Here is a 14,033-nt window from a genome sequence, read left to right as displayed (position 1 = left end):
CACACAAGATTGTATAATATCCAAAGACATGTATCACCATGATGATAATTTTAGCTATGAGTTGTTATGAAATGAATGATCATTTACCAGCAACAATTGGAGACTTTCTGTCATCAAGGAGCTGAATTGCCGTGCTGGCCAGAACCACTCTCTTATTTTCTGATGCTATAGGGGAATAGCAGAAAAGAAACCGTGATCTATTTGTGGAGATTCATGCACTTGGGAAAGTGACATTTTCTGCTCACTAGATGGCGCCATTTACCCAGCAACCTCGAAAAACTGGCCTTAAAGAAACTGCAGGGTTAATCCCTTACTTTACAGTAATGGAATCCAGTATGCACTTTTGCTACAACCAGATGACTTTGGAATAATTCTGAAATGTGTGCTGTGATATGACAGTTCAGATTTTATGAAGACAAAGACTCAGTAGATGCAGTTATAGTTAACAGTTAAAGGAGGGGTGTTAAATCCCCTGAGGGTGAAGCCGACATCCTGATTTCTCCATTCTCCTGCCAGCAGGGAAAATGTGGGGCACATTGGTTGCGCACAACAGTGATGGAGGTGAACTGCGGTGCACATCCGATCAGCAGAAAAGAAGTAAAAAAAACAGCAATCCATAACAGATAGAGGGATGTAGAAGGAAGGTGGTTTAGAAGATAAGCTGGAGAAAGATTACGGTAACCAGACAAATTTCTAAAAAAATATCAGTGCTGCACTGAATAATGGAAAGTATATTAGATGGACTCCAGATAAACTCATGTCTACTGGAGTTTATTCTGGACTCAGTGAGCTGGAGGTTTGCTCTGATCTCTGGTGCTCTGATCTCTGGTTTTGCCCTGCATACCTGAGCTGAAGGGGATCGAGTAGACAAATGTCCCGGGGACCTGCTCTGCTGCTCTCTTGTACCACAGAGGGAAGTGATCAGCATTGAACACACCCTCCTTGTCCTCCGCTGTCAGGAAATCTCTGAGGACACACAGAATGGACGACCGAGGTGAGGAGCAAATGATTAGATTCATCAAGCACTGGAACCTCGCGCTGTAAGTAATGATTAGAGAAATGTTGAGCATCACACTCACTTATTGGAAAGCTGCTCAGGGACAACAAACAGGTTGGTTCTCGATAGGCCAGTGCGCGTACCCAGGTAAGCAATCTCCACTCCTTTGTCTGAGTTCCTGTATGTAAAATTCAGATCAATGACTATGTGTGGCACAAAAATATTTGTGTGTCCTTTTTGAATGCTTTTGCTGAGGATATTTGACTGTAGGAGGCTGAAATGTAGGTGACAATTGCACAATCCTATTTGTAATGTTTTCCATCTACATTCAAGACTTGGGAAAGTTATCTGTACAGTGTTACTGGGATGGGGTTTTTTTCTCTCAGAAATAAATAATAAAAAAACAAATCTCAAATTTGCTGTTGATTAAATTGGATAGTGTTAATTTTCCTCAGGAGGGAACATTCTTGACACAGTTCATCTAGCCTATGGGCATATACTGTTCATACTGTATGAAACCAAACAGCCAATGTATACACTGTGAGGATGCATTAAAATACACAAACTAATAATGGAAAGGGCAGAACCCAGACAACAGCCACAGGCAAACCTTTTTGACAGCACAATGGAATGGAATTGATATACAATGGAATTCAGAAGGGATCAAAGGCATGTGGTTGAAGTGTTTGTCGTTTGTTGCTTACTCTGACTTGTTGAGGGCCAGTCCGGTCCAATAGGCCTCCAGTGGAGCTGTGACCACAGCATCAAATAATACCTCCTGGATCAGCTCTCTGTCGCCTGCCGAAGGTAGGAGAAGTTTTAATCAAGGACTTGACAGCAAATGCCTTCGATACAGGTTACTGATTCAGGCCTTATTTAGCAAAACATCCATCTCATTTGAAATAATCACATTTTCATGATTACTGTGTTCACGCTTCATATAATAATTAGGATTTGATCAAGAACAGATTATATGGGTGCTGTGCAGCCCAATTAGTTTAAGTCTGATTGAGATTCCACCCACATTTGAGGTGTGGTCTGCGGCCAGTCAGGAAGAGCTTGATGGCTTGAATCTGGGTTAGGTGACGGTGCTCATGGTGCTCGTCTGTGTTGCAGTAAGTCCTATGGTCCAAACACAGCCACACTGTTACATCATAGGCCTCAACATCCCTGATGAACACAGAGCGATAACCTATATAACGCATGAATGCCCCCTTCCATAACCCCAGCTTTACCATTCATCTGCCAACGCGACATCTGGCTGTTCCAGATCGTGGAGCCCTGACAAACACATAGGAATCAGTGACGCTTCAGCAATGCCAGTCTGGGTAGACTGATACAATAAGCCGTTGCCAACAAGCAGGTACAGATAGACATGCATCACGCTGTATTGAGACTTTTGTTAATAGAGTAAATGACAGAGTTGCAGTGACGCACCTGCTTCAACTGATACGTTTCCTCTGAAAAAGTACTTGCCGTGGCCTCGGGAAAGAGCTACTCCAACACTGGAGACACAAACACAGAGGGAATCAACCCAAGTCAGTCGACAATAAAGTCAAAAGATGGAATTGAGACATAAACTGAAAGGCAAAGAACTTATTGGGGCTTATTAACGCTGTTTGTAAACGTATAAGAAGTTTTCTTGCACCTGAATGGAGTTCCTTTGATGTCAGTATAGTAATAGTCATTGTGCATCTTTAGGACACGCTTCTGAAAGAACAAGAGGGGAGTGCAGATGAGATTTACGCATTCAGTTCAGAGAGAACAGCTCTCATCTGATAGGGAGATACCAAGCATCTTTATCTGCAGCCTCACCCCTTTATCCACTGTCTTCTTCACCTCCATAGAGAAAGTCCCTGTCCTCCTGTTCACCATAGCATTGCGTAGCTGAAAGATAAGGCACACCGAGACACACAGAGCAGAGAATCCGTGGCTGGGTCATTGATCGCGTAGCCTGTCTGAACAGTGGATTCATACCTTAGTCATTCTTAGCATTAATTTCATTAATTAATTTAGCTTAGCTTAGCATTAATTTGATCTAATAGTCCCCTTACTGTTATTGCACAAGCTAATCAAAGACGATTCCAATTCCTACCTAATGACTGAAAAACACCCAATCCAATTACAATGTGAAATCAGATCATTGCGTCAGTTACCGTTACATTATGTTGCATTGAAGCTAAGCACATTGAGTATTATGCACAATATCTTTGCACAGATGAATGGCAACTTATTTATTTCTACAAGATAACATTGGTTTGTAGTTGCTTTTACACGTACAATGTCATCTTTGTCCTCCCACTCCACCTCAGAGAGATCCACACTGCTGTAGTTGGGCTTCCTCCTCTTCTGACCCCCCTGATACTGCACAGAGGAACACAATGCATCCAATTTAATGATCCCTTTTAGTAGGGGAAAGGTTTAGTTTGACAACAATGGCTTGAAAATGTCAATGCCAATCTAGCTTCACTCAACTGTGAAGTCTGCATGTGAGACGTCATTGTCAAGTAGATGAGTGTAATATTAAAACTAAAATTCTGATTTTTTTTATTGAAAAGCTTTTGTGTTGCCCTGTTAAAATGTAGGCAACTGCATGTACTAATTCCTTATGTAGGCCCTGATTTGGTGTTATGGTGGCTTTTGTGTAATTCTGTAATTCATCATCATCATCAAATCAGCTCTGAAATTCATACTATCAGGTAAATAATAGTAAGAATTGATAGGCCTGTGATATTTTTTAATCAGGAAATCTCCACTCACACAAATCTAGATCAATACATTACACATGTCAAATGGTCCTATGTAGTCCTGTCCAGAATTTATGACAAACCAACCACTACAACCACAGCACAGTTTTAGCCACAAAGAGACACTCACAAAAAAGTACCACAGACTAACACACACAGATAGAGTTGCACAGAGAGGAATAGCACTAACACTGGCACACACAGATCCACTAGCACAGCCATAGTTCCTCTGGAACCAAAGGTCCCGTTGTGAGCGGCTGTGGTCTCTGCCAGTGAGTGTTAAGTTACCTCTGGGAAATTTCAGGCCAGCCAGCCCTATGAGTGGCCTTTATCCCTGCATGCATACATCAAAGGAAAAGGTGGGGATTACAGACTACACCAGCCCATTTAGCCTCCTAACCTGCTCACACACACACATACCCACACACGCACACACACACACACACACACACACACACACACACACACACACACACACACACACGCACTGCATTTGTCTCTTTGTGCCCTCGTCAAGGAAGGCTTTAAGTTCATCATTTCGGTTATGCATACAATTGCATGGACAACTTTTAGGAAATGACACAGTGGATACAAAGGAAAGAACAGGATAAAGTCAGGATTATTAGAGCTTGGCAATGCTGTGAGACTGTTTTGGTGTAAATCTAATATAAAGAAAGTGAGTTACCATTGGCCTGAGGTCCGGATGTGTCAGGATGTAGCCATTGTTTGTGATGGCAAACGCGTACCCATGGATTCCTAACTAGAGACACAAAATGAGATACATGAGTTATACAAAAGTAATACGCATTAATACATTCATCTGCAAAAGCACAACACAGCCGATCTAGTGTGTGCTCACAGGCCAGTACCATATGTTTGGGGATGATCTTCATGAGCTCCTGCAGAGGGATGTCTGTTCCTACGACCCCCAACAAAATACCCTGGTTCTTCTGCATGGACAGATTCAAAACACTGTAAATATCACACACACAACTTCAGATGATTTCTGCATGAATACTCGCTTTCTCAGTCACTCGCTCACCCCGTCGCTCGCTTACTCAACCATTCACTCAGCCATTTGCTCACTCGCTCACTCACTGTTTCATTCTTTGTGCTGAAGACAGGCATGGCTACTGTAGTCATCAGGCTGGGGCCCGCTTTGTCTTTCAGCTAGAAAGAAAGAAATGGAGTTAGAAAGAGAGGAAATTTTAACCGATTAGTGCTTTTATTATGATCCCATCTTTTATGAGCAAGCTCTGTGAACAGGTTTTTAAACATAACACAAAAACAAATACTACACAATACAAAAGTTAATTTAAAATATAACTGCAAGCAACAATAATTTGGTGACTACAGAGTTTAAGAGTTTAATTTTAAATTTCTTTATCTCATTAATTCTGAACAATAACTCAATACCCATGCCCAAGAGAACAGGGTGTATTTATTTTCTTTTATGTGCATTTAGCACTATTTGGAGAGCCACCTTACTGATGAACTATGAGTTTTGTACATTAATGACTATTGATTGGGATTTGCACCAATAATGATTATGAAAACACTCAAAATCATTTTAATCTTGTCCTGTACTTTCTAAATTATTCACCAAAGTCAAAAACTTCCTTCTTTGGAAAGGTAAACAAGGCAACACATTTTTGTTTTTTACTCAGTACAGTAGGTGTATATCAATTGCCAGTGGGGAAACAGCCTAATCAACACACATTTAAATTACAATTTTCAGATGGAAAAGAGCAGAGCACAAGCAACTCAGCTAGACATAACAGCTTTGAGACTCGACAATAGCTAGGCCGTAAGTGGCTAGAAAACACATTAAAGACTGGCTGGATCCAGTAAAAACAAATTTGACACAGAGATGCAGCATTCATTTTTCGTACAAAGTGTTCAAATGCGGCATAAACGTGAAGCCCTGCTGTAGTAGAAATAAACATGATCCTGGTCCTATAGCACTCCTGTTGTCAAACCTTTCCAGCATGAGGCTTATGTTGGGCTCAGAGGAGGAGGGTGATGCTCAGCAGGATGAGAGCTGACATAATTAAGCACATGAGCTCTCTAAAAGTAGGTCTGCTATTCCCTCACCTCATGGGTTGACACAGCTGAGTGTGTGTGCGTTTATATGTTTGTGTGTGTGTGTTGATGTTCATTTGTGCACAGGCATGTATACGGACCGAGTGAACTGTGAAGCAGAGTGTGTATTTGCGAGCTTGACAAAATGAAGAATAGTGGATCCCTAAATGCATCACAACACTCATCACAACACATCACATGCACAGGTAAACCCCGGGCCAGCGGCAGGCTGAGGGGAGCAACACAGGGAATATCCTGCAACACACACTTCAGAGCTCTTAGAGAAATAACCTTGTGCTACCCCCCTTACCCCCTCCTCTTTCCATAGTGTTCCTCCTCCCTCCCTCTCTCTCTCTCTCTTTCTCTCTCTCTTTCTCTCCCTCTTTCTCGGTCTCCCTTCCAATGTCAGTTTTATTATGGGCTTTAGGAGATAAAATGCAATGATCCACAGAATGATGAATGGTGTGTCTGAGGCTGAGATACAAGAGCACACACTCCAGAGGACAATCTCCCAACCCTTGCTTGTGTGTGCGTGTGTGTGTGTGCGCGTGTGTGTGTGTGTGCGCGGGTGTGCGTATACGCATGTGTGTTTTAGTGCATGCTCATTGTCCGTCTCCATACTGGGAAGAAGTACAATAAATGCTTCTCCAATGCTTTAGCCACTCAAAAGGAAGAGACACTCTTCACTATAGACTCACTGGGAAATATTAAAATATAATATTGCAAAGTAAGGAGGGCAAGCAGCTATTTAACCCCTCAAGTCACTGCTACTTTATACAATATAATTTGGGATAGTTTCACAGACTTTGATTTGCCCAGTCTCAGAGGAAACATGTTTTTTCCCCATCATGATCTCCATTCAAAACCTAGTTGAGAAATAAAAATGGCCCATTTTTTTTTATAATGTGTACGTAAAAGAAATTAAATTCAACTTAATTTTACTCTACCTAAGAGTGTGTAGTGAGCAGATCATATGTAGATATTTACCTTATGAGCCTGGGAAAGCTGAGGGGAAAGAAAAGACAAATAAAGATTGAACTGTCCAGTGCAACGTATTGAATTGAAGCCTGCATATTCTGCATTTCCACTGTGGACACAGATGTACATTAGGGAGAATCCAAGCAGATTAATGAAGCTCATAATGAGGAATCACTCCAGCAGCATGAAGGGTAATGATGAGAGAGGAGACACACACATGTACACACAGACACACATGTATACACACACACACACACACACACACACACACACACAGGCTAAAAGCTGCTGAGCACTGCTGCTCTCCAACCACACAGGCCACACATCAAGAGGCCGGCAGAACTCAAACACACACACACACACACACACACACACACACACACACACACACACAGACACACACACTAACACACTAACACACACACACACACAAAGCATATTATTGTACTGTGTGTTGTGATACATACATAAACAGGCATGTGCAACATCCAGTCTCACACACACAAAATGTTTATTGGGAATGAGGACTAATAAAATTTTTCCACAGGAAAATGTTGTATTGCTTAAACTGAGAAGTAGAGTTATGTATGCATGTAACTAAAGTAAAATTACTTACAGCACTATCCACATAAGCTTCGGTCCAGACTGTATCGTGCTCATGGTCGATGACCTTTGGGCGGCTCATAACATGAAGATACCTCATCACATTCTCCTGGACATCGGCTAAAGTGGAGATCTGACTGAAATACCCTGTGATAAAACACACACATCGACCCAAAATGAAAAACCCTGTGTGGGGGCATTACATACACACTTCCAATATTTAACATTTTGCAAGCAGGACCAAAGAAGACTATGCATCAACACAAGAAGACCTCGCTGACATTGGTGGACTGTGCTGAACCACAGTGTGCTGAACCACAGTGGGACAGGTATACTGCGGTTCTGCTTTTTTAGCTGGGGTGGACCGGCACGGGAGCCATTTGACTCTGTGTCAGCTCCTGCTGCTGCTGACAATGTTTCAAATTAGACAAGAACGGTTATTTCACAGTGGGGGTCTGCATGAGGAAGGAGGTGTGGGGCTCGTCTCTCTCCAATCCCACTGTGATCTGTTTTCCAGGCTGCGACTTTCCCTTCCAGAGGGCACTCATCCGGAGCGTTGACATGCGGGAGCCATCAGCAGTGAGCAGCCAAGGGGGAGACACTCTGACAGGAAGAGGGATTAGAGCGGATTGACCTCTGACCCCCAAGTGCCACTTCATTGCCTGTCGGCGGAAAGAGTCCGAGCCAGCACGCACACATGCATGCACACGCGCACACATACCCCTACAAAGACGCACGCAAATACACATAACATAAACACACAAACCACACTCATACCCACACATCAACAACCTATCATATTAGTACACAGAAACACCACATCGCACCCCATCCAACACACTGATACGGGCCTGTCTCGAGAAGTGGTTATCAAAAAGTCCCAAACCTTTATTAGCACAAGCCATCCATTTGAGGTTATCAGCGAACGCAGACTCTCGCCCAATCAGGTAAGGAAATATACGCACCTGTGCAGAGGACACATAGATGTCGACAGTTTCAAAGATGGAAGGACTCAGATAATAAATAAACATGCAAAGTGATGTGCCAACTTAGCACTTCATCTTCCTGCCCTGATTCTATCTGCCTTTGGAACAAGAAGTGGCTGCATGTTTTCACTACCTCACTAGGAAACACCTTGAATGTTTCTACCTCTCTGTCCCTTCCTCCTTTCTTTTCATTCACTTCCTCTTTCCATCCCTTTGATGTTCTGAATGTGGCTCTGATTCTCACGTTATTTTTGAACAATGAGATGCATATATATTGTTAGTGTTACTGTTTTATGCAGTTTGTCTTTTTGCTCTTTTTGGGCATGAGGGTATGTTCCAGTGTCCTTTAGAGAACTCAGTGTGACTCTTTGCCAAACCTGCATGGCTCATTGGCTCCAGATGCTATGCTAAGCATAAAGCATATAGAAAACACTGAATGGCTGCCATATAGTCACCCTCAGGGTGTATGAGGGGGGATGGGCTACATTGCCAAATACTGCCCCATTGTGCCAACACACATATGCTTGATAGGACTGAACAAAAGCCCCTGAGCTGTTGTTTTTATTGCACTGTGAATGGCACAGCAGTCCATTTCATTTCCATTGCATTTGTGTAAAGGTCTTACAAAGAGAGCCCAACAAAAGCCCCCAGACCCTCCAAATAAATCCAGACTTGAGTCCAGGAAGAAATCTGTGGAGAGCAAGATCTAGAAGACCAGAGCTCAGTCAGTCTGTTGAGGGGGTTAGAGGTCACCTCAGTGCATTGATTACCTGATGGAAACTCACATTCAAGATTTTTTTTCAATATGTTCCTCATTTTTCAGTTGCTGTGATGCAAGAAAAGTCTGAATTAGCTATTAAAACACAGTGCATGCTGTACTTTCCTTTAATTCGGTGTTGTCTTGTGGAAAGTGTGCACTGTCTGTACCGTTTATGAATTATGTGAAATTTTATTGCTGATATTTCTTGATTCTGATTGCTTGGGGAGTGAGCTGCTTGTATATACACTGCCCTGGAAAGCAGTTAATTTCCCATGTTTTTTCCTAGCCGGAAGAAATATTGCGCTGGAGTGGGTCAACACATTGAAAAACATCATATTGATGTGGATTTTACATTACTGAGTTATGAGCTGTAATGAAGTAAAAAACCAATTCCTCAAAACGTCAAGACAGGAGTTCCACCTGACATGTAGTATTAAAATGTACATCTATCCTGGCTGGGGGAAAAATGCAGTACAAGCAGAAAACTCAGAGGAAGGACATGTATAACATTGCAAATTAGGGCCAATGCATAGCGGAGAATGGAGAGTGTGTGTGTGTGTCTGTGTGTCTGTGTGTGTGTGTGTGTGTGAGAGAGAGAGAGAGAGAGTGAGAGAGGGAGAGAGTCAGACTCACCTTTCTATCGGGCCAATTGTACTTTTCAAAAACGTCGTCATACATTTCTGTCGCCCCATCAGTCACAAGCATAATGGCCTGGCTGCACACACTGCCATGTCCAGTCTGGTTGAACTGCAGAAAGAGAGAAAGCACATGGATGGAGATACCAGTCATACCTGTGTTGTGGTTTAAACCATTATCCCCCCCCCCCCCTGTGAGCGCTGGGCTCCAGTAACAGCAAGCTACATGTAACCCTGTCAGTGTTTCTGTGTCTCTATCCCAGCATCTCAGTGAGAGCGGCTGATTCTCTGTCTCTGCACTGTCACTTCTCCACCCGTCAGAGCCTCTAACGTCTGTTTCCACTGTGTCTGATGATGTCCGATATGGCAGCTGGAGGACCGTCGTGGGACTAAAACACTGATAATGTCTTTGTAAGTAAACTTGAGGAGTGTGGTACACTTTAATCTGATGCCAGAAGATGCATGGCGGTAATTAAGTGGCTTATTGACCTGTGACAGAGTGAATGTGGAGAAAAAGAGCAGCATGCAGTGGCATTAGGCTAAAAGCTGCTGAGCACTGCTGCTCTCCGACCACACGGGCCACACATCAAGAGGCCGGCAGAACGAACTCACACACACACACACACACACACACACACACACCAACACACACATACGCATACATAAGTTAAGGATTACAATGTCCTATTACTACATATAACTGCAGTACAGTTCCTCTCTACACACTGCAGATTACCACAATGTATGACCTTCTTCAGAAAGAATTTTACAAACAAACAACCCTGTAAAATTGCAATGTGAGCAGAAAAGGGCAGAGCGTAGGGAGAAGTAGAGCTCAGCAGGTATGGGATCAAAAAACAAATTTAAAGGGGTTGCTGGGAAAGATAAATCAACATTCCTTTCCCCTAAAAAAATCTTTAATTTAACAGGGGGATTGATTACATATTTTGTGATTGTAAAATATTTAATTACATTCATGTACTTGCTATTTTGTGATTATTTTCATATCACAGACAGCACAGAGTATTGTTTGGTGTTTGGATCTCAGCACTGCTTTCATTCAGCCGACCAGGACTGGGTGGAAAAATGGTGCAGTGCTCTTCAAGTGAAATGAGTTGCTTTTTCCTTTTGATCTGGCCTGCGATAGGCCGCAGTCTGAATTCATTCACTGGGCAGTGGTGTAACAATGAATTTCAGGGGTTGACTATTGGCTACCTGATTACCATATTCATTGCAGGGCTTTAATTAATCTGACAAATGCAGACGTAAAAGCTGCACTCCCTCAGCCTCTGTGGTGCAGCCAAAGCTCGCCTGAAAACAGGGAGATAAAAGGAGTGCAGCGTGGCTCCTGGCCTTATCTGCTTTGTGTTCCAATCAGCCACGTTATTAATCATTGACATTAATTAGAGCCATTAATCACGCTTCAGAATGGATGTGTCTGTGTTCGGAGGGCAGAACGGGGATAGCACTAGAGCGTTTCGACAGGCGACACACCCCCAACTCTCAAATACATCTGACTGGAGTGTGCTACTTTTTATGATTAGGTTAGAACATGCAAACTATTGTACTTGAACAATTTATGTCTGCGCAAACTTCTGTAGCTTGTAAAATGAAAGAGTTTTCTTGATGTTCAGGTCAAGTGGAGACCTTGAATTTAACTGAAATCTAATAACGTATATTTGTGATACGTGGGGCACATGCATAAATTCATTACTTTCTTATGTCAAATGAATTAATGAATGAATCAGTGATTAATACTCATGAATACTCAACAGTATTGTCACATAATCAGTAATAATCTCTGTAATTGGAGAATTGAATTGATCTGCTTTGTGATTATTACATTATTTAAATTGAAGACGGGTATGATTTTTATTTGCATAATAGCCTGGATAATCATCCCAACAAATTAATATATTACAATATCATGATTGCATCTTAATATAATATTTCACTTCCGCAGGCACGGCTGTATGGATAGACAGTCACAGACACAGAGCAGATTGATGTAAACAGATATCCTGTACTGGAACTCACATCATTCAGGATTGTGAAAGCTTCGGACAGAGCTTCACCCAGCAGCCCGATCCCTTTGGCAAACAGCTTATCCAGATGTTCCTGGAAATGCTAACAGATAACAAGGAAAGAGGAAAAGACAGGATTTAAACACTAATCAAACAAATTCACACTGATATGATCCACGTACATTCACTAACTTCCAATTTGATCAGGACTCACGTCTTTATTGTTTCTGTCAGCCCGGACCAGAGTGCCATTCAGACAAGGCTCCACATAGTGGATCTCCTGATTATACTGGGAACATGCAAATGACAGTTAGATGAAGGAAAATGACAAATACACTCCTTTCTCCATGCAAGGCACTGTGTTAGAATTATCTGAAAAACAGGCCAGAATTCTCTCTGCTAGAAACATTACATTTCACTAAGATAACAGACAGCAATGACTGAGAGACACGCACAGACATATAGACGTACAAAGACACAGACAGCACAAGGACTGAACACAGACAGATGTCAGTTTGATCGAAGTGAGACCTACTGCGATGATGTTGAAGAAGTCGTCATCTCCCAGTGTGTCTAATATGGAGGAGACAGTCTGTCTGGCAATGGTCAGCCTCAGTCCTTTCATGCTGCCACTAACATCAACGAGGATAACTACATCCTTAGGAGACGTCGCTGCCTGGATGTACCTGTGATATGGAGTTACATCACTCACTTTGTATCCCAGAGTACTGAGGGAAACAACAGGCTAAAAGAAATGATTTCTTTACAAACAATATGATGTGCAACAAGAGCGCAACGTATGAAAAGGCGTACCACTTTCTGTTTCTGCAGTCAAAGCCGATGACCCCATGCTCATCTGGATGCCACTTCACCCCTGGGGATAAGATCAGGGAGTGAATTAACAGATAGTCAAAAGCACATTTCTTCAGATATAAACCTATTTCCACGGTGTTAGACAAAGAGACTGATTCAGGATATCTGGCATTAATACAGCTCTATCAATTCAAGATATAATCTCTGAGTAGTGCCCATAGGTAGCAGATGAGATGCTGTGTGGAGGGAACTTGACTGGAGGATGAAGGTTAAGTATTTCAGAACTCCACAGGCGATGTCCAGATTTGCCTGGGGAGTCGTCAGCGCTCTGTTGGGGAGGCTCTTGTGGGACTGGCCAAAACTGTTTGAGTTCTGGAAGGACATCAAGAATGAGTCTAGAGCTATTTTAAATCTTGATTTACCGCTGGACGCGATATATTACAGTACTGTGCAAAAGTCTTCGGCACATGTAAAAACAATTCCATAAAACGAAGACGCTTTCAAAAATAATGAAATTAAACGTTTCTAAATATAAAACAACATACTATAAAGAGCAGTCTACAGACACACTAATGCAGAAAACAAATAAATATTTGACAAATAACAAATAACAGACAAAATGTATAAAATATCTAGGGTGCCTAAGACTTTTGCACAGTACTGTATATATTGGGGGGGTTGTACAGAAAAACACGATTCATGGAGACCAACTTTATGTTTAAAGTCCTACTGTTAATTAACAGTAGGACTTTATTGTTAATTGCCAGGAAAATGATTATTATTTGTTGGTCCCACCTCAGCCACCAACAGTAGAACAGTGACTAAAGACTAAAACAGGTGTGTACAGTGGAAAACATGACAGCAAGCCTACCACTGAGAATGGACATTTTCTTGCACAGTAATTATGTACAAGTGAAATAAGATGTGTAATAGATGCATAATTGAACTAATTCCATATCCCTCATCTATTGTTATTTCTTTTCATAATTTTATTTGATTCAAATTTTATTTATTTATTCATTTACTTAATTTACATTTTATTTTTTCCCTCTTTGGAGATTCATTTTAACCACCAGGCGTTAATGCCAAAGAAGGTTCGGGAATGTAATGTTCACATAACACAACACTTCAATGATGAATAAATACGTTTAAAAAAAATCTGAGATGCTGTTATATATCGGTGAAGGAAATCTTTCCTTTTTGCATCTCTCCATATAAATTCAGCCCATATCTGTATCACACCATCTTCAGTTGTATCTCATCTCTGCGGCTGTGCTCCAGCACTGCAGTGAGCCCACCGACTGTCTCATATCATTCTAATGGTCTAATAGCTGCGGTAGGGTCCAACAGCTCTGGACCGTGTTTCAGTGTGGCTGTAGACCCACACCGGCAAATTCTGATTAATTAG

At 41.9% G+C, this 14,033-nt stretch overlaps 1 protein-coding gene across 1 annotated transcript in view; it reads right to left on the bottom strand.

The window, feature by feature from the left end:
• The window catches only part of cacna2d3 (calcium channel, voltage dependent, alpha2/delta subunit 3), a 33,916-nt gene that overhangs the window by 7,006 nt on the left and 12,877 nt on the right, over positions 1–14,033 (bottom strand). The window contains exons 7-27 of the mRNA XM_071520718.1: positions 12,626–12,686; positions 12,348–12,498; positions 12,027–12,101; positions 11,826–11,915; positions 9,787–9,900; positions 8,294–8,372; positions 7,421–7,554; positions 6,814–6,831; positions 4,843–4,914; positions 4,614–4,694; positions 4,430–4,504; positions 3,278–3,361; positions 2,813–2,884; positions 2,646–2,707; positions 2,435–2,502; positions 2,233–2,278; positions 2,022–2,119; positions 1,702–1,795; positions 1,080–1,175; positions 845–966; positions 88–165 (exon numbers count right to left, since the gene is read on the bottom strand). Of these exons, the coding sequence (XP_071376819.1) occupies positions 88–165; positions 845–966; positions 1,080–1,175; positions 1,702–1,795; positions 2,022–2,119; positions 2,233–2,278; positions 2,435–2,502; positions 2,646–2,707; positions 2,813–2,884; positions 3,278–3,361; positions 4,430–4,504; positions 4,614–4,694; positions 4,843–4,914; positions 6,814–6,831; positions 7,421–7,554; positions 8,294–8,372; positions 9,787–9,900; positions 11,826–11,915; positions 12,027–12,101; positions 12,348–12,498; positions 12,626–12,686 (1,770 nt within the window). The remainder of the gene's footprint in view (positions 1–87; positions 166–844; positions 967–1,079; positions 1,176–1,701; positions 1,796–2,021; positions 2,120–2,232; positions 2,279–2,434; positions 2,503–2,645; positions 2,708–2,812; positions 2,885–3,277; positions 3,362–4,429; positions 4,505–4,613; positions 4,695–4,842; positions 4,915–6,813; positions 6,832–7,420; positions 7,555–8,293; positions 8,373–9,786; positions 9,901–11,825; positions 11,916–12,026; positions 12,102–12,347; positions 12,499–12,625; positions 12,687–14,033) is intronic.

The sequence above is a fragment of the Centroberyx affinis genome, unplaced genomic scaffold, assembly GCF_046629955.1.
Source record: "Centroberyx affinis isolate AG114_WGS23_722 - 3 ecotype Tasmania unplaced genomic scaffold, CSIRO-AGI_Caff_v1 ptg000824l_1, whole genome shotgun sequence".
Taxonomy (NCBI): Eukaryota; Metazoa; Chordata; class Actinopteri; order Beryciformes; family Berycidae; genus Centroberyx; species Centroberyx affinis.
This window is presented reverse-complemented; position numbering and strand designations above follow the sequence as displayed.